Genomic DNA, 21,970 nt, shown 5'->3' with positions numbered 1-21,970 from the left:
AGGTAACGAGTGGAGGACAGAGGAGCCTCTTAAAGAAGAAGTTACAGGTCTGTGAGAGCCTTCACCATAATTTGCAAATAAATTCATTAAAAATCCTTTTGCCCCACTGTACACACACACACACACACACACACACACACACTTATCCCCATCCCTCCACACACACACCCATCAATTTATATCAATGGCCTCAAACAGCTGCAGCATTTGCTAAATCCCACATATATACACATACACACCCACAAAAAAATGCATATATAAAAATATATATATTAAAAAAATAAATATATATATATATATATGTATGGATGCACATACACACATATACACACACATACATATGCCCATGTACACATACAAACATTCATACACCAGAATAACAATCTACACTGATTTAAAATATACACATACATAAAACTAAAATGCTAAGAGAAAATAATAATAAAGTACAAATAATAATTTGTTTGTTGTAAAAATAAGTTTGTTGTAAAAAGTGCCATAAAGTAGGTTAAATTAGATATATTTATTTCATTTCATTTGCGATTTTCATGAATAGGAAAAGTTTCTAGGGGTATTTATGTCTGCTGCGTTATGCTAATGCGTTTGAGGCTATGATTACAATCCCGGATCCGGGATTGCGGGATCCGGGATTGCTCGTCGCAAGAGGTTAAAAGTCCTCAATGATGTCACCATTGCCCTTCTAAGCAACGTTGTGCTGCTATTTTTATTGACTTGGCCTAACCTTTCGACACGGTAGACCATTCCATTCTTGTGGGCCGGTTAAGGAGTATTGGTATCTCTGATGGGTCTTTAGCCTGATTTGCTAACTACCTCTCTCAAAGAGTGCAGTGTATAAAGTCAGAAAATCTGCTTTCTCAGCCACTGCCTGTTACCAAGGGAGTACCCCAAGGCTCAATCCTAGGCCCTACGCTCTTCTCAATTTACATCAACCACATAGCTCAGGCAGTAGGAAGCTCTCTCATCCATTTATATGCAGATGATACAGTCTTATACTCAGCTGGACCCTCCCCGAATTTTGTGTTAAATGCTCTACCACAAAGCATTTTTAGTGTCCAAGAAGCTTTCTCTACCCTTAACCTTGTTCTGAACACCTCCAAAAAAATGTGGTTTGGTAAGAAGAATGCCCCTCCTCCCACAGGTGCTATTACTACCTCTGAGGGTTTAGAGCTTGAGGTAGTCACCTCGTACAAGTACTTGGGAATATGGCTAGAAGGTTAAATCTAGACTGGGTTTCCTCTATTGTAATCGCTCCTCTTTCACCCCAGCTGCCAAACTAACCCGGATTCAGATGACCATCCTACCCATGCTAGATTACGGAGACATCATTTATAGATTGACAGGTAAGGGTGCTCTTGAGTGGCTAGATGTTCTTTACCATTCGGCAATCAGATTTGCCACCTTATATGACACATCACAGCACTCTATATTCTATACTCTGTAAACTGGTCATCTCTGTACACCTGTCGCAAGACCCACTGGTTGATGCTTATTTATAAAAACCTTTTAGGCCTCACTCCCCCCTATCTGAGATATCTACTGCAGCCCTCATCCTCCACATACAACACCCGTTCTGCCAGTCACATTCTGTTAAAGTCCCCAAAGCACACACATCCCTTCGTCGCTCGTTTTGACATTTCAGCTAACGACTGGAACGAGCTAAAACACACCCGCCCGGCCAAACTGAGCAATCGGGGGAGAAGGTCCTTGGTCAGGGAGGTGACCAAGAACCCAATGGTCACTCTGAGAGAGCTCCAGAGTTCCTCTGTGGAGATGGGAGAACCTTCCAGAAGGACAACCATCTGTGCAGCACTCAACCAATGAGGCCTTTATGGTAGAGTTGCCAGACGGAATCCATTCTTCAGTAAAAGGCACATGACATCCCGCTTAGAGTTTTCCTTTAACTAGGCAAGGCAGTTAAGAACAAATTCTTATTTGCAATGACGGCCTACAATGGCCAAACCCGGATGATGCCTGACCAATTGTGCTCCGCCCTATGGGACTCCCAATCACAGCCGGTTGTGATACAACAGAAACAAGATTATCTGGTCTGATGAAACCAAGATTGAACTGGCCTGAATGCCAAGTGTCACGGCTGGAGGAAAACTGGCGCCATCCCTGGAGAGACCTGAATATAGCTGTGCAGTACCGCTTCCCATCCAACGTGATAGATCTTGAGAGGATCTGCAGAGAAGAATGGGAGAAGCCCCCCAAATACAGGTGTGCCAAGCTTGTAGCCTCATACCCAAGAAGACTCAAGGCTGTAATTGCTGCCAAAGGTGCTTCAACAAAGTACTGAGTAATGGGTCACAAATACTTATGCTAATGTATTATTTCAGTTTTAATTGTTTTATACATTTGCGAACATTTTTGAAATCCTGTTTTTGCTTTGTCGTTATGGGGTATTATGTGAAGATTGATGAGAAAAATATATATCTTTAATCAATTTTACAATAAGGTTGTAACGTAACAAAATGTTGAAGAAGTCAAGGGGTCTGAATACTTTCTGAATGCACTGTATACCATAGTATACTATAGTATTTTTTTTATGTTGGCACACACACACACAGCGAGAGAGGGCTCCATTAACAAACCATATGGCCACAATCCCACAAGCAGACCTCCTCTCCGCCTGGCCCAGCAGGGCTTCACATGCAGCGATCCAGTCAGCCCCGTTGGAGCTTCCCATTCTAAGAGGTTAAATAAACATTGTGCACATAATTTATTGCCGATGTATAATACAGTCTTGTAAACCTACAAGGTTTTTCATCTAATGAATAACATCGACAGTGAACATCAAATGGCAAACATAGGTCACGGAGAAGACTGACAATGCCAAACCAATTAAGTGGGAATTTCAAGGCATGGGAAACAACAGAGTTGTTTGTCTGTTGAATCTCTGCTGGCAATCCTGGCTTCCATTTGATAAAAGCGTTTCAAAAGTAGCAATCTGGATTATAACAAAGCGGAGCAGCGACCAACGACAATGAGGAGAAACATACCGGCCTGAACAGAAAGAAAGGGGGTGGGGGTAGAAGTTGATATTGGACGATTTAAAAAAAATAAACCCCAGCTCTCCTCCAAAATATCCCATCAGAGATCTCTCTTACTGGAGTGAGCTGTGTGTATTTGGTGACAGGTCATTCAAGGAGAGCAAAAAACTACCTACAATTACAGCGTGTTCCTTTGCATAGAGGACAATCTACTGCTATGTGAGAGCTCGTAAAATGAGACGGCAAAACCTTCAGATTAGGAGGGGATAATTTCCAGGGTAAAAACATGGGCAGCTAAGAATAGCACCTGCGGCATGTGGCGTGGTGAGCAGCATGCTGGGTAGCGCGGCTGGTTAGCACATGGCTTATGGTGGCCTGTGAGGCCTGTCCAGGCTCCCCAGTCAAGTGTAGCCAAGGTTCCCACAGTTCCCACCACAAGGCTCATGTGTACGGAGCGGATTTAGATGATGAAGGCTCTGTTTGGAACGCACTGGTTACAACAGATGAAGGAAGCTATGTTCTCCTGCTGGTGTCTACTTAGCCTGGTTCGCCAGGGCTTGAAATGAGACTAGCATCTACCTACGTGAATAGACGGGTTGGTTGTTGTACAATGAGCACTATTTGTCTCTCAAAAATCGTTACAGTTGGTTAGCTAGCTAGCGAATTTTTGCCGTAATTAGCATTGACATGAAATCTGTCAAAACATCTCAAAACAAGACATGGTATCAAGAACAAGACAAATCTTACTGAAACGATCCACCTACGATTCCCCACATGCTAGATTCTTATCATTGATGCCAGCTATCTGACCATTCATAATCATAACAAAGCACGGCTTGAGGCCACATCGATGCGTGCACATCATTTCCCTGACATTGTTAGCCATCCTTTCTATTGAGAGCATTAGGTTTGAGACCTATGTTTTAGAACAGAGGATGGAGCTGGGAGATAAACTGCATGCTAACCTCAGGTGTTTCTTCATATTTCCGATTCGTTCACACAAACCATACAGAGAGGTGGGTGGTGTAAAGCTCAACAATTCCAGTCCTGTCAACGACAAATATTTGAAATTCAGGCTTCACTTTTCATATTGCAGAGGATTTTCACGCAGTTAGTTTGGCTTCAGCTATAGAGTTGAGGCACAGTGAAAGTCAATAACCTGAAAGCCTTTCCTGAAATGGAAACATCTTCTGTTCTGTGGAGAGTGTTACTTTATGGCCCGGACCAGGCAACATTATACCGTATGTTGATAAATCTTCTCATTGTGTGACAATGTGCAGATACAGTTTAGAATGAATTGTGTGTATATGCACGGATGATAAATCATTTGCCTGGATTGTTGGAAAGCGAAGCAGTGCACTCCTGCCCTGCAAGATATACACTGATACAATGCAGAACCCCTGCCAATAATGCAGTGCTTTTAAACATGTCCAGGGTGTACTTCCACGGATTGATAACGTCATCTTTCCCAAGTAGCTTCGCTCATGCACATTGTTCCATTTTTCCATGTATCCAATACCTCCTCTCCAAATCCCATAGCAACTGTAGGCAGATTCCTACGACATCTCTTATAATTTGTGGTTATCAGGATCCCTCCATTTAATTGAGCTAATGTTAGATTTAGTGCATTCTTCTTGTCTCTTGAGTTGCTTGGAAACTCAACACAGTACTGTGCAGTTGTCATGTGTGAAGAGCGGGACATGAACGAATGGTGACACAGTATATAATTAAGCAATAAGGCACGATGGGGTGTGGTATATGGCCAATATACCACGGCTAAGGGCTGTTCTTATGCACGACAACGCGGATTCCTGGATACAGCCCTATACCACAAAACCCTGAGGTGCCTTATTGCTAGTATAAACTGGTTATCAGTGTAATTAGAGCAGTAAAAATAAATGTTTTGTCATACCCGTGGTATACGGTTTGATATAGCACGGCTGTCAGCCAATCAGCATCCAGGGCTCAAACCAGCCTGTTTATAATGTTTCATAGCCTGCATGAATTGTATCTTTTCCAGGTTACACTCTATATGACCCTGTCTACAAATAAAACTCATACTATGTAAGCAGGGGGTATACAGAGTGTATACACTGTGTATTTAGGGGAAGATACCAGACATCTGAAGCATTCTGTTGATACTCTGCATAACTACAGACAACACATTTTTGACTGACTTATTAAACAATAACGAAATGTGTCAACAATTCAGAATTTGGGCAAGCATAATTGCAAAACAGATCATTTTACCATTTCACATACTGTTTACCATCATTTTCACCCAACAGTATACCCCATCTGAAATCAACATCTATTTCAAACCTGTGTGTTCAAGTAGTTAGCATCCTCGTCAGATGAATCACTGTTTCCCAACTCCCAGTCCTCCAATCCCGAGGAGCTAAATGCTTTGTTTATGTGGCTCAGACGTTGTGTTTGTTCATCTCCTATAAAATGAAATGTCCAACCATCCCTTTACGCTGCTGGCGGCCCTTACACAATCTGGAGAGCATCTGATTGTGATTCAGGGCCTTGACTGTTATTATGATGAAGCAGTAAAAAAAAGTGCTGGAGCCCGGGTGCTCTATTCAGAAAACCAAAAACAGGAGGACTGTGAGCGACAGGGAGGGAAGGTAGTAATCAGAGCTGTGGCTGTGGTGGACACGGGACCATTCTCTACCAGGGGGATGACAGGAGCACAGACATGGAGAAACACGGATGGAGTCTTATAGGGAGAGCTGTGTCCAGTCCACTAACCCACTGTGTCAAAGCCAGGAGCCCACAAGCAAAGCAGGTTGATCTCTCTTTGTGACAGGTTCTAGGCTGGTTGTTTATTGTGGCTCCTGGGGTGGCTGAAATAGAGAAAGGAACATTGCAACATAATTAAATCATCCTTATCCTTGATTATTATTGGCATGGTTTTGAAGCCTGTTGGCTTGCTCCATAAATTTCAACTCTGATGTTAGGTTTCAACTGACTGGGCACACACTGATTGAATCAACGTTGTTTCCAAGTCACTTCAATTAAATCATGTCGAACTAACTAACTTGGAATAGACATTGAATTGATGTCTGTGCCCAGTTGGAATACGCCTAAAGGTAGAAGGAAACCATCAAACATCTCATTAGGACCACAGCTCAGTTCCCAAAATGAATGACAGGTAACAATGTGTCATGAACAGTACTATTTTTCCAGAATGTGAGTGTGTTCATGCAGCACACTGGGCACGTCCGCTGCCTCCTCCTCAAAATAACTCCAATAGGAGAACATGTCATGTTGATCAGAGCCCCGTCAAAATCCTATCTATTTCCACTGAACAGTTTATTTGTTTATTATCCCTCAAGAGGGCAGCATTTGTACAATGGAACCTCCATCTTTCAGCACTTCCAATCGAAAGACGGTGATTTCAAGGATGCCAAGAGTTTGCTGGAACCCTCTTTTCCGTCCAAATCATTTTATTAAAACCAGAGCACCAGACACTAGATACAGGATGGGACCTGTCATTTTCAGTGGATCAAAGAATCAGGAAGAAAAGGGTGATAATGTGTTATGAGTTGTCTGAAGAAGAATGGCGTTACATTTCCAGATCCTTTTTCAAGAGGTCTATGACTGTGCAATAAATGTTTGGTCAATAGTGTACACTAATTCCAAAGCAGATGCACGAGCCTACAATAAACAACAAAATACATGTAATAAAACAAAGGAGTAATATTACAAATAGACTGCTGCGACCTGTCAAAATGTACGCATTTGACAATTTTGATATTATTTCTTACCCTATTATTCATGTTTTTTAATTATTATGTTTTACTTATAATTGTTAAAACAAAATTGCGCGAGCTATCAAAAGTTGTCTATGATGGAGAGGGAAGCAGCCTAGCCATGAAACGTCACTCTATCGCCTTCCCGACTGCGCCCTGCATCACTTTCCAAACAGAACACTTAAAAACAACTTGAATACTTTTGAGACACATAGTGCGTTAATCACGAAGGAAAAAAGCTGCGTTACAGGAACTCAAAGAGACCAGAGACGGAGGTGGCTGCGCTATCTCCCTAAAACCAACGTACCCAAACCCGTGCGCACCTCTCCTTGCGAGCGCCCATGCACCTCCCCACCATTTTTTAAATAAATGAATTTGGCTGGGGCTGGACCCCTCCCACTTTGTGTATGCTCTTAATTGTCAGTTTTGACGAAAGCTTGGGTATTTAAATAGCGTCAACGTCTCTTGTATGGGTGGAATTGGTGAAGTTGTTACAGAGCGCATCTTACCCGACGTTTTTCACCCGCTCTACCGCGGATCGATAAGCATGCAGGTGTCTCTTGCGCTCCTCGTCTCCAGCACAGGGCTGCTGCTGCTACAGGGATGTTGTACGGTCGTGCAAGGATGGAGGGTACTAAAAAACGATGCTACAGAAATAATACCAGAATATACTGAGAACGCACAGCCTCCCGAGCAACCAATACTACAGGCTTCTAATAATAACAGTAATACAATGAATCGACCAAAACACGGGGGAAGAAGATCATCAGCAAACAGAGCCTCTTATAGTGAGTATTTATTTTTGAACGTTATCTGATAGCCTGCATAGCTATTAGGACTAGAGGATTACATGTCCATATTCGGGGCGCATTATGATTAGGCCTAGTTGTAATCATAACTCGCATTACTTGTAAAAAAAAATCAAATGTAAACCATCCGTACAATGTGTGGTTGAAACTGTATGGATAATCTTTAATCAATTTCATTGAATAATTTCATATTATTTAATCAATCTAATAATATTTCATTTGAATTTTACTGTAACACTTTGTTTGAATAAGTGGTACTTGTATAAAATCTAAACGTTTAAAATAAACAGCTCGGGATGGTGCTAATATCTCATGGAGATCTATGAACAGCTGTACTGTACTCGTGCGAAATATGAGCAATCACTTGGTGAAAAAAGAGCGCTTTCAATTTAAGGTTAACCGAGGCGTTTTAACAGTATCTATTAATGTGTCATGTTAGATTGACGTTATGTTCTCAAGCACATAGCTTTTGGACAGTCTGAACTGTTCAGAAAACGCACACTCACCACACATGTCATTTCCCAGCATAGCTTGTCGTCCTTTACTCACGAGTTAATTCGTTTCCGTCCATTTGTAAGACCACACACATGTCCTTTTAATCTTAAAACATGCAAGGTATCGATTAAATTCTCAATGTATGGTCACTCTATAACCCGGGGAATGATACCTTACCTGTGTGGCTTATGTGGATCATTATGTCAAATAAACCCTCCAAAGACCACCCAGAACATCCAATCATTTTTCATTTAATTCCTAAAAGTGCCGAAAAGTGCTACTTTTCTATATAGATTAGTCAATATCAAATCATGGATAAAGCTAAAGAAACTCCAGTCGCCATTTTTAATTGCAGCTTTCCCTGTTGATGCTTGACAATGGTGTTTAGACTGGAACAGCTGTACTGTTGAATGGAGGAAGCGGGGTTGCGGTTAAATGAATGCTTCGCAAAGGCTGAGAGAGCAACATGTTCATTTATATGCCTGTGGTTTTCTCCTCACACAATCGGGAGAGCTGGAATTACAAAAGATCCTGGTTTTCACTCTATCCTCCATGCTATTTTCCTCTCTTTCATACAATTAGTCAAGGTCTGCCTATGCCATAGCTATTTAATCGCAACAACATGTGTTCAAAAAGAAAACGCCAGGGTTTCTGTTCTTATGGGATTTCTTCAGGGTATTTAGAAATTTCTGGTTAAATTCAACACGGTGCTGGAGAATGACTCCCACCTGTAGCCAGTAAAGGATATGCTGTAGTCATGCTGATTTGTACAGAGGAAATATCTCTGAATAGCCTCTCATGGATTCAAGATGCACAATGATATTCTTTCCCAGTTTCTCTCAGTCTCATCATTTCAAATCTAATAGAGACTGTACGTAGAGTATAATTGACAAACCTTGCCCACCGGGGATCGAAATTGCTGTAATGAACAATGAGATACATTTGACATAATACTTGAAAACCTCTTAAACAACAGACAGCTTCAGAGTGGGTTTGGAAGAAAATGCACATTTCTAAATCTCTTCTTATACTGAGCAATATCCATTGAGAGAGAGAGAGAGAGAGAGAGAGTGAAACAATCATCTATTCAGTAATCATTTGAAACATATTCAAGTGATTCGCCTTATGAAGATGGAAACTTGTTTGCAATTTCTGTGCCACAATGCTAAAAAAACAACCACATATTTAAAACTGGTTATCAGAATGTGTTGTTAAATGGCTACAACTTGATGAATGTTTGAAGTGTGATTGTATGATTGCTTAGTAAAAAGTTATTGTTTACCTTTTGTATTTCTAAATAGATCATGTCTATTTGTTCAGTCCGCTGCCCACCACTCAGATTATATTTTGGCCCACTAAACCCAAAAGTTTGAGCACCCCTGATCTAATGAGTCATATCATATGTGATAAGGGTCTTCCTCATATTTGCCTCCCTCTGGGAGGACCATATCTTCCCATGACTCTTTCCATGGTCCCAGTGGGGTCATGAAGGCAGAGAGGGTCTGTCTGGCTTCCCCTCCAGTCACTCCCTGGTCCCTGTGCTCAGCAGTCGGTACTCTGAGAGAGACCTGAGACCAGAGCAGAGCCCTTGTGCCGTGGCGTCCCGAGCAGCCGAGACACAAAAACACCAGATCAGGTTCTCTGAATGAAAAAAAGGAAGTCATCCTTCCATAAATCCTTTGTTCTCCTTTTTCGCAGAAGGAAAAACTACAAAAGAAAAACAGATCCCTCTCGGAGTGTATAGTTTCCTTACCGACACGTCCTCTGTTATTCTGCACGCCACTTGTAAAGAAAGAGAACAATAACTAATGCGTAAGGCTGTTGAGAAAAGGCCATGGCCAAAATATTGAATTTACCAGTCATGCACTGAATATACTCTCTTAGTTTAGCTTTTTTCCAATTGTCAAATTGTTCGTTTTGGGATTAAAATACTTGTACAGCAAGCATTTAAACTGTTTCCAATCTTCACATCCTTTACGGAGGGCCTGCATTGTGTATGGCAGCTTTGGTTCCGACTTAAATCTCCATTATGTTTGATTGAGCTGTTTAATAGCACTCTTTTCTGGATTTGCTATCAGCTGATTGCTGCCAGCTGTAATTCCACATCCAACCTTATTTTCAGGCAACAGTCATCATCAGATCATGCATCAACGTTAGTGTTGAGTTTAACTCATTTCCCACCTTATACTGAGCCCTTCCACCAAACAAATCTGACAGTATTGATTTTGAATTGGATTTGTACATGTTCAATTGTAAAAAAAAAAAAAAAGGGCACTCTGTTGAGATTAAAAATAGCTGAATGGTGAAACAGAAGGAAGAGTTTATGAACATTTTAGATGATGATTTAAAATCTGCCTCATATTCCATTTCCCAGCCCAGCTTCATGCGCGCAAACTAACTAAATTCTTAGAATAAACAAATAACAGTATATGAACAATCAAACCATGCGTTTTTTTGACACAGGCACATTTTTGACATATTCAGCACACGGAGACACAACTGTATAGCTCTCTGCTCTTGAATAGTTAAATGGAAGATTTCCCTCGAGTCGCATCGTCTTCAAAGTGTTTGATTTGGAGCGATGCCACAGAGTGTGTAAACCTCATTTCCTCCTCTTCACCCCAGGTGCCTCGGAGCTGAGCTGCAGGGAGCTGCGCTCCACCCGTTACATCACTGACGGCTCCTGCCGCAGTGCCAAGCCCGTCAAGGAGCTGGTGTGCTCGGGTCAATGCATGCCCGCCCACCTCCTACCCAACTCCATCGTGCGCGGCAAATGGTGGCGGAGCAGCGCCTCTGACTACCGCTGCATCCCGGCCCACTCCCGAACACAGCGGGTGCAGCTGCAGTGCCCCAACGGCAACTACCGGGCTTACAAAATCCGCGTGGTCACCTCCTGCAAGTGCAAACGCTACAGCCGCCACCACAACCAGTCAGAGGCCAAGGAGAGCTCCTCAGAGGCCAAGCCCAGACGCGACAAGAAACGCACCCGGCTGCCTGGGAGTCGGAACAAAAGCAACACACCGACACTGGTCAGCAATTCATACTGAGGATGCTCTTCCTTCCTTCGTACACGGACAGAGACCAAAGCAGTACACACGCACATGTTACACACACCCAACACGGCTCCTTCACTGGAAGAGGGAGAAGAAGAGCCTTTTCAACAAATAAAAGGATTTGTAAAGCTGTTTGTTGGACTGATTTGACACAAGTCTTTCTCACCAGAGAGGCACTATAGATTTTGCAGCCTATTTTACAAAATATTTCAGAACTTTTGATTTGCATGACCAAATGAGTCGACAGAATGCCAGGGAAGGCCATGTGACTGGTCAGGAAAGGTGGAACACTGCTAGGATGGGAGTGTACAGTATTATACATGTTCCGGTTCATAGCTAACAGCCTCTGACTCAGACACTAAGAGTATCCACTTTCGCCACAGCAAGAGGTGAACCTAAACTCAAACCCCACCTGTCAAAACATCCACCGGGCAGGCTACATTGCCTGATAGGCCTATAGGGTTGAAAAGTGTGTCTGTGCTCTAACTGTGCTCTAGCGCCTCTATGGCTGGGTGTTCTGTACTGAGCAGCCTGTGGCAGCCCTGGGGCGTCCTGGCTATGAAGGTGGGCTGCTGACAGGCCCTGGCCTCGACCCCAGACCACGCAGCCTCCTGACAGCCCGGGGAGCACCGCACTCACCAGGAGCCCCCCCAGGGTCCTCCTCACTCCATAGCAGCCGTATAGGAGCTGTCAGTTAAGGCCCCTGGCCCAGTGGCCCTAGTGGCCCGTGATGGTGAAAGAGATAGGGGGAGAGAGAGGGGTGGGGAATGGTTGTGTCAGCACTCCAAGACCAGGGTGCCTGCGGTCAAACAGGTGACTGAGCATTCCAGTGACCCGTCTTAATGACTAAATGAGTCCATTCCTGTGTTTAAGATTTGAGTCATGAAAAGCCATTTCCTCTAGACATGGCTAGTTCCTGTTTTCTGAAACCACACAGACACACAAAAGATCCTCATGTGTAGAGGAGGCTCCAGCAATTGTGCCTGTTGTTACCTTGAGGCACAGCATTCTATACTCATCTACACCCTGAATGGAGACTATTTGTTAGCAGCAAATAGCATCGGTAACCAACTAGCCGTATCCCTATTCTATTCATTGAGAACCTAGATGGTGAGGGAGAGAAAAAAAACTCCACTTATCTGACTGTCAGCCCTACACTGTAAATAGCAATTAGTTCTGCTAACAATTTTTTTGGGGGGGGTGGAAACCACCCAACTCAAACTATACTGTGTTCAATAAGTAATAAAGTGACATCATCACCCATATTGTTATATTTTTAAGTTGTAAATACTGAACTGTTTTGGGTTTTCTGAAATATTTGACACAAAATCGTATTATGTATTCTGAACTATAAAAATTGAAGTTACGTTAGCATGAATATTTGTTGTAGTGAACCTAAACATTTCGGGTCCCTTCTACTTACATTATCAAGTGCACGTAGTAAGTAGTTCTGATTAGTCATTTTCAGAGGTCGTGTCTAACATTGTTTTATGTATTTGACAATTTGACATTTTAACCCACCTTAGCAGGCATTGTTGAGCACAGTGCTCATTCCTCTAGCAGTAACTGGAGGTAGAGTTTTAAGCATGACAGGATTCTGCATTTGCCTCTGTCAATCAGAGTGACTGTTGATAGTGGCAATTTCTTGTCTCATTATTGAAAGTATATTTTGTCCCGATGGTTTTGATATCGTTTTCCATAATCTGTTACACTTCACAGCACAGAAAACTGCTTAATACTATTTTAGAAATATACTTTTCTTTCTTCAAACATGCATACAACATTGTGTACAAGTACTGTATCATAAAGTACTTTTTATTTTATTACCGACAATCCTATACAAATAGAGCCATGAGGCATTATTAGGTATTCATAACTTGCAAAAATACGTAACAATTCTATATCAGCACAAACACAGATAAATCAAGTGTTTTTTTGCTCTAATATCCATGTCTACTACTTTATTATTTTAAGTAAAGATGTAAAACATAATTTTCATTTTACCAGGCAAGTCAGTTAAGAAAAAATTCTTATTTTCAATGATGGCCTAGGAACAGTGGGTTAACTGCCTGTTCAGGGGCAGAAGGACAAATTTGTACCTTGTCAGCTCGGGGGTTTGAACTTGCAACCTTCCGGTTACTAGTCCAACACTCTAACCACTAGGCTACCCTACCAAGTAACAACAATTTGAGTAATGTTTAATGTTAGATTGACTTTAAAATATTAAATAATCAGACAGACAGACAGACAAATAAAGAGTTCAGACAGACTTAATATTTGTTAACAGAGTGGCAGACAGACTAAAAGACAGACGTTGGAAATGTTTGAATAGACTAACAGACTTTAATGAGTACAGACAGACAGTACAACAGACAGACAGACAGAGGTAAAAGACAGACTAGACAGACAGACAGACAGACAGACAGACAGACAGACGGAGACAGACAGACGGAGACAGACAGACAGACAGACAGACAGACAGACAGACAGACAGACAGACAGACAGACAGACAGACAGACAGACAGACAGGAAAAGGTTCTGGATCCCCAATTTGCCCATGCTGACAAACCCATTCCCCTTTCTCATCCCTACTACAGTCTGACCTGTATTTAATTAAGAGTACTCTATGAACCTTTCAGCTTATTGTCCACATTCCGTTGTACCATTCTCTCATAATACTTCCTTGTTTTGGTGTTCTAAACTGTACTGACAATGTTTGCTTCTTGTTCAATTGTGTGTTTGAAATAGCAACTGGAAGGGATTTTGTCATGTAAGCAGAGTTGTCCGTGTATAGCCTGATTGTACTTTAGAGACTCAAAGGACTGCTACAAAGAATAAACTGCATATTTATATTTTATTTCTACATTTAAATTATTTATGCAACTTGTAGTAAATGATGAAGCCATTATTGTCACATAAAATAATAGTGACTTTCAGATAATAATGAAATACTGTACAGTACAAAATAAAGTAGAGGCAGGTATATTTGAAAGAAGTGTGTTTGTTATCATTCTTCTCTGAATGGGCTGCTTTGACAAGACCTTTCTCTCCTCTGTCTTTACCTGCACACCAAGTGTATCTCCCATGTAAACAAATATCAGCAATTAGGAAGTTGAGGTTTAGCAGCTTTTTGGAATGTCTTGCCCGGCTCACAAAAGGAGAGGAAGAGGAATTCACGCGTGAGATGTTAGCGGCTCAGTCACAACAGCTACATTGCTTCGTTCACAGAGATGGATATGAGCCATAGCCGTCATTCAGCCTGTTCTTCTCTCACAGCCTCTCGCCTCCCTCAAGGCCCAAAGGTTCAGACATTGAGAGAGACTTTTAAGTTCAAAACGCATCTTTCCTCACATTATCTTAGGACTTTGTGTATGCTGTATCTGGAGCACACTACAGTACTGCATTTATTCACTGACAACTTGGGCTTCCAGACAACTACCAAGACTTACTGTAGTCAGGCTGTTTATGACAGTTTTATCGACCAACGCATTTCTGAATTTTCATAGCTGGCACCTACTTTACTACAACACTTTGGATGACCAAACAAATGTGGAACTGTATTAAATAAAAAACAGAGAACCCACTGGAAACTATTTGTAAGTGAGTGCTTGTCATTACCCGTACCAATGACTAACAATTTATATTTAGTTTCACTGCAGCAGGAACGGTAGAGATACTCTGAATGATCGGCTATGAAAAGCCAACTGACATTTACTCCTGAGGTGCTGACCTGTTGCACCCTCGACAACCACTGTGATTATTATTATTTGACCCTGCTGGTCACCTATGAACATTTGAACATCTTGGCCATGTTCTGTTATTATCTCCACCCGGCACAGTCAGAAGAGGACTGGCCACTCCTCGTAGCCTGGTTCCTCTCTAGGTTTCTTCCTAGGTTCTGGCCTTTCTAGGGAGTTTTTCCTAGCCACCGTGCTTCTACACCTGCATTGCTTGCTGTTTGGGGTTTTAGGCTGGGTTTCTGTACAGCACTTTGAGATATCAGCTGATGTAAGAAGGGCTTTATAAATACATTTGATTTGATTTGATCATCCAAAACAGTCACTCATGATGTGATAATCAAGCCCCATCCAAGACAACAGGTATGCCGTGCTTTTGCTCAAACTACTGGCATCCGACTAAGTTTTCCAGTAATTCAAGAACAGGTACTTAAGTGGACTACATGAGTAGTAGTACCTAAACAGATTGATGCTGCCCCGCGTTACTGCGTTCCGACAGGTTATTACTGCACAACGACCTAGCGTTGACCTGGGGAAGCCGAGGGAACATACGAGGGCCGTCAATGACGTTCTTAGCACCAGGTGCAGAAAGTCTATGGGGACCTCAGCTATTAAAAGCGAGAGTGCAATAGGCTCAGATTTGGACCACACAAATCAACTTTAGTGGGTTCAGAGATAGTTCCTGATTGTTTCATGGTATGTATCGGCATAGGGAATATTTATAGAACTGACAGGATTTTAGAACCCCCTTTAAAATGACCACTGATTCCCATTTCCCAAACGTAACAAAATGCCTGATATTTATATAATAACGTGTTGTGAAGTATTGTACACTTTTGGAAAAAAGGGTTCCAAAAGGGTTCTTCTGTTGTCCCCATAGGATAACCATTTTTGGTTCCAGGTAGAACTCTTTTTGGTTTGAGTGAGAACTCTTTTGGGTTCCATGTAGAACCCTCTGTGGGTTCTAAAGGGTTCTACATGGAACTCAAAAGGGTCCTACCTGGAACTAAAAGGTTCTACCTGGAACCAAAAAGGGTTCTTTAAAATGTTATCCTATGTGGACAGCCGAATAACTATTTTAGGGTCTAGATAGCACCTTGTAGTGCAGACTACAAATGAGTCCTCTGACGAGGTGTTGGATTAAGACCTTTCAACTACCAATTTCTCCGTCTAATCTTTATGTTGCCTAACAAAATTGCTCTGTTGATTTGTGTTCTTAACACTACTAAGCTAGTCAGCCAAACCCTAGTCTCCCCACAGCACCATTTCATATATTGTAGGCCTATATCTGTTGACTGACGAAAGACCCACGTTAAACTCGACACAGCTCTTGCAAATGCGTGTTTAAGGCCTGTTTCTGCCTATCAAATTCTATAATGTAATGGTTAAATATCCGATTTCAATAGTTTGTATTGCATTGTCGTTTAGGTTGTGCCAGAATGTTCTTTAAGATTGGGTAACCACTTGAATGGCTTAGGAACCGTTCCAACAGACTATACTGATGTCTTGCCAGACAGCAAATGGAAAAGTCATAGGAAATAGATTGTATATCACCATATGAAGATGTTAGACTGATATACATGGCTGCCAGTGTTGTCTGCATTCTCTTCTGGTGACTTGTAATACATACATGGAAATGAAGTTGAGGAGACAGCACTAGCATGTGAAGAACTTTGGCTTATTCAAATCAAGCTAAGAGCAAGCAATCCTCAAACACAATTCACGGCATATTACGTTTCCCCTGGTCAGCTGCCTGCGCAATTGCCTAACAACCTCGCGGGCTTCCAAGTCATTTTCCGAGAAAGGACGTGTTTACTGAGCAGAGAACATTGGTAATCCAATACATGATATTCAGGCCATTTTGAAAGATTACATAAACGTATGATACTGCTATATCCTAGTAATTTCACCTCTATGCCCCCAGTCAAAATGCTCCAGGAGCGGATATTATTCCCAAAGTCATACACATATGGACTATGACGGATGTATTTGGAGACGGATGTTTGTGTTCCGCTGACCACTCCCTTATCAGGCCATGAGCGCTATTAGCTTAAAAGGATATCGAAACCAGAGGAGCAGTTTGGCGCAGACTGGGAACACGGTAAGCAACAGGTCGGGCACAGTTTTTTGCAACCTCCATGGTCAGTCTTCTGAAGGTGGATAGAGTTTCAGAAGGGGGCTGACAGAGTCATGTTTAGCAGGGAAATCGATAGCCAGAGTCAAGGTGGAAGAAAACGGAGGCGAGAGGGCAGACGTTACCCTCCCACTTTACCCTCAACATGCAAACAATTGTTAGCCTTACACGTAACTCTACACACACGTGTTAGTTAGCATTTACATGCTAGCGGGGTTAGCATCATTACCGGGCATGGAACTGGCAGGAGCCAGGAGGAGGGTCGGCCTACACATTCGCTCCCTCCCTAGGGCTGAGGAGAGGAAAATGGGGAAGAGGGACACACATCTTCCGAGTTGGACGGTAGCACCATATGGGTCACGGCCTGCAATGAGCCATGTAAGCCTCGGCCAGGGGTGGGGGGTGGGGGGTTAGGGGGGACAAGTGTAGGGAGTGGGGCCAGGGCCGACCGTATGTGGGGAGAAAACAACAGGAGGTTTAGAAGGAAACAGAGCTGTCAACAAACATTTCCAAACAACCACAGCAAACAAAAGCATTGTTGAACGCTCTTGGGAGAGCATTTCTCCGCTTGATTGTCTCCATTTGGCCTCGGAATCAAAGACGAAAAAGCCAAATGAAAATATTATTTTGCTTCTAATTAAAACAAATAAATAAACTACAGTTGGAACTGACAGGCAAAGTGTATCTGGGCAGGTATTCTGAGGTAACAATGGTTTTTATTTGTTACCTTTATTTAACTAGGCAAGTCAGTTAGGAAGAAATTCTTATTTTCAATGATGGCCTAGGAACAGTGGCTGTTCAGGGGCAGAACGACAGATTTGTACCTTGTCAGCTCAGGGATATGAACTTGCAACGCTCTAACCACTAGGCTACCCTGCCGCCCCAAAGGGTGGTTGCTCAACGCACAGCTTTGTGTCGAGTCCTGGTCCCTGTTCTACCAACAAACACATGCCAGAGAAGTGGAGCTCACATCTTAAGGTCTGTGTGGGGGGGAAGGGGGCAGGTAAGGACCACTGAAACATGTGTGAGATGTGATGTCTCACACAATCGCAATGTGTGATGTCATCCTAGGATTTCAGGAAGGTGCGTATGTGTGTGTGTGTGTGGGGCTGGGTATAAACAATTGGATGTGGCTGTCTGTCTGCTCAACACTGTTCGCACCACACTACCTTTTTTATCAGATGCTGAACAGAAGGGGTTTCGGGGGGAAAACCCAGAAAACCCACTTCCGTGTCTTTTGAAATGTGATACAGTGCAGACAAATTTTCCCCTGCCTTCTGGATTGAAGAAGAGCCTTCAATGCATTAGATCACTAGATATAAGGATGGAATGGCATCCATGTGGAGGGAAAGAGGCCAAGTCTTCACTCTAGTTTATACCAGGGTTAAGCACATCATAAGACCGACTCCACCCCTCCCAGGCGAAAGGGAAGGGATGGCTTAGAGATATTTGCCTGCTTTCATCATCTCTGAAAGATGTCTGTCTCACTCAATTAACATTCCGAGGTTCCTATCAGCTGCTGTGTCACTGTGTAATGGACAGAATATCATTGCAATTTTGCAGGACATAGAGGCAGACGCGTGACACACACACACACACACACACACACACACACACACACACACACACACACAGTGGTCAATGAACACACTTGAGTCTCAGGCATGTTTTCAATAAGTCGATTGGAATCGGCAGACGGCAAATAATAAACCAGCAGGAAGGATTGTTAAAGCCTGCTTCATTTAAAGCACATAGAAACAATTCAATCTAGTTGCACGAAACAGGAGCAGAGTATTTGAGTGGGTGGTAGACATGGCATGTTAGGGATTATATAGCCCGTGAGAAAAATATTTACTGCCATCAGAAGACAGACATTTTCTTACCAAAAAAACTCTCTCAGAGTTATACTTCTCAGAGAGGCAGTTGACAGTAAATAATGAATCAAGTGATTTTCCCTTGAAGTCGTCTCTGAGCGCCACTGTGTCAGCGATGGATTTATGGCGTGGCACCAACCAGAATAGAACCATGGCGCTCCCTTCCACTTCTCATCACTTTTATGGGTATGGCAGCTGACTCTGATCATGACAGAATTCTGTTGGATTGGAACGAGTGTATGACGACACATTTTGTCCAGGACTTTAATGAGTCTCTGTAGCATTACCTCACCACTCAACATGTACTGTAGGCTTAGTACCTTACATGGGTCTTGTTCCCCGGTTCCCCTTGTTTCCCCACGTATCAGCAAAAAGCCAGTCTATTGACTGGCTCCAAGGCTAGCTAGCTAACCCGCAGAGTGATATCTCCATAAACCACAAAACACAATAAACCACAAAACACCAGTACTGTCCACTGTCATTGCACAACAATCTTGTGCCTCCAGTTAAAAGAAGTAAACTGTTATCTGTTTCATGCATTTCTTCTCCACAACAATGTCCTAAAAATACGCTTGTGTCCACGTTCATGTCCTGTCCCGTATACAGGCCAGTGCCTTTGTTTACTTCATCTACGAGGGGGACTTCAATATGTTCACCCCCTTCTCTCTTTCTCTCAACATAATATTATTCATTCGATCCCACACTCAACAGTTTTATGATTGTGTACCATGTGGAACTTGTTTTAATACTTATTCTGATTAGACTTGTTCTTGACCCCCACCTCCCCCTTTGAGGAACACGAGGCAATCAGTAAAACTACAGTGGAAATTGCTTCCTAGCCGTGGAGAGACGGCTCCAGATATATCCAGGATCTGCTGGGCTTAGGAGAGTTTAAGATCAGGATCAATTCAGCTCTCCAGCTCCTTATCAGACGACAGACAGCCTCTGGGATTGTAAGAGGAAATCCCTTCTGTCTCGTTCCCGACCCCTCTGCTATAATGTCAATGACTGACTGGGCTTAAGCAGTTGAGAAGTTGTATCGCATGTTTTTTCCAAAATGCCATACGGGTGAAGTTCATAGACTCATCCCTGTTTTTGTTGAGTGAAATACATCATTCTGATTGGGTCTGTCAGGCCTTGCGGTGCCATGAAACTACTACTAGCTTTTTCGAAGCTAAGTGTTTCCATGTTTATCTGAAAAGCTCAGTGACGTGTATTCAGCTCGATTCTTTTGGCCACGTTCTGCTCGATAGACGATGGTATGATGGATGTATATCCATATGTATCCACATGTATATCCTATTGTCTCTTGTGATGGAAATGTTATACTTGTGCTTTTCTAAGAACTCATTTCTGTGTTCTATTTATGTGCTGTTCTAATAACCAGCTTCTGTGTTCATGCAAGTGACTGATTGAAAGAATCCTCACTTATCAGTATCTGCAATTTGGCAGTGCACCCAGACCTTGTTTTGAGAAGGAAAGATACGTACCTCAGTTTCAAGGTCTCAACTTAGAGAGAAGAAGCCTCGTGAGGCATTGGTCGGTCACATGAATGAAGCAAACGTTAATGATTCAATAATTATGACTATGTTAAATCATGCAAATATGACTTGTCTGCAGTATATAAGAGAACTTATTGGACTGCCCCGTTAGAGCTCCTGACAGACAGATGCTCACTATGATGCATCAAGTTTATTGTGTCCCTGTGTAAGAATTTCCGCAAAACCTTTACAGGGCATCTTCTCAGATTCATGGCAGGGATCAGAGCAGTGTAAGACGGGTCGAGGACAACTGGGCCTGGTGGATTACTACAGTAGTGTTATGACAGCTACGGCTAATTGTTCATAAAATGGCTCTGTGGGCAAGAAGGCTACTTGTCATGAGGACTTCCATTCCCGTCAATGAGCTGCCTAACTCTTCACTATCTTTATTGTGTAATCCTATGCATCTCTCCACACCCCCATTCTCCCATCCTTCCCTTTTCCCCTGAGCACACTACACACTCCGATTCTTTCACAGGCACTCAGAGGGAATGAGGAAGGCTTTGGTTCATCTGGTGTTGTTGCCGCGGCATGTTGCAATCACTCCCCTAGTACGCATATCTGACCCAGCAGGAAAGAACAGGGGGCAAACTGCCCATTTTATACCTCCACTGAGGAGAGAAGGAGAGAGAGCTGATCTTAATCCTGCAAGCAGATGTCTGTGGATCCTTCCATGGCCGAGAGCAGAGGAGTATGGGTAATTAACTGTGTTATCAACCCACACTAGCCTTAGCCCTAGAGGGTCATAGGGTTCTCATAGGGACGCTGGCCTGTCATTGACTTTGGCAGGAAATGTTATCTTTCTCGGAACAACTTCACTCACTAAAATCTCTTTTCAACTATTGTGAATAATGTGGCCTTTGTAATGGACTTTTCCCACACCAAATAAATTATGACTGTAGAACACCCTTTGAGCCGAAATTCTTTCAAGCCAAATGGCTACTTTGCCTGCAGTATGATTTTTTAAAACTATACGCTTGATCATATTTTACAGTTTGGGCAGGCAGAGTAGATTTAGAGATATGTTCTTCCGAAGTAATCTGATTTTGTTTTGTCAACAGTTTAGCTTCCAATACATTAATGAACTTCTCTTTGATGGAACTCAGATAACCTGATTGAATACAGACAAAAGCAACATGGCAAATGTGACTTTTCTTCCATCAAATGTTTCTATTTTCTCCAGCCTACATCAACCTTGTAACAGAGGTTCAAGACATTTCTGCTGTACTGCATCAATGCAAAGAGTAGCAAAACACGTGTTGTGCATAATGCCACAATAGTTCCAACCCATTGCCAAACCCTGCTGCGCCCAACTGTCCTGAACCACACAGCGCAGGATTCTAGCTGCTCATGTCACGGTTTGAAACTCCAATTGTCCACCCAGGACAAAGTCAACTTTCACCCCACTATCACCCCACCTCACATACAGTATATCATTTCTGCCTGCGTACCCAGCCCCAGATACAGGGAAGTTGGACAACCCTACAGCACTTATAAGGCTTTGGATCAGTATCCACGAACAAATAACATGATCCAAATACCAGACTGAAAAATAAA

General features: G+C 42.6%; 1 protein-coding gene across 1 annotated transcript; it reads left to right on the top strand.

Annotated features, from left to right (window-relative positions):
• The first annotated feature begins 7,146 nt into the window (after window positions 1–7,146).
• LOC112223554 (sclerostin) lies at window positions 7,147–12,387 on the top strand. Its single transcript, XM_024386631.2, has 2 exons — window positions 7,147–7,557; window positions 10,699–12,387. Exons 1-2 carry the CDS (start codon window positions 7,239–7,241, stop codon window positions 11,118–11,120), a joined length of 741 nt encoding a protein of 246 aa, XP_024242399.1. The 5' UTR covers window positions 7,147–7,238; the 3' UTR covers window positions 11,121–12,387.
• The last annotated feature ends 9,583 nt before the right edge of the window (window positions 12,388–21,970 follow it).

This window comes from Oncorhynchus tshawytscha, linkage group LG24 (assembly GCF_018296145.1).
Source record: "Oncorhynchus tshawytscha isolate Ot180627B linkage group LG24, Otsh_v2.0, whole genome shotgun sequence".
In the NCBI taxonomy this organism is placed as follows: domain Eukaryota; kingdom Metazoa; phylum Chordata; class Actinopteri; order Salmoniformes; family Salmonidae; genus Oncorhynchus; species Oncorhynchus tshawytscha.
This window is presented reverse-complemented; position numbering and strand designations above follow the sequence as displayed.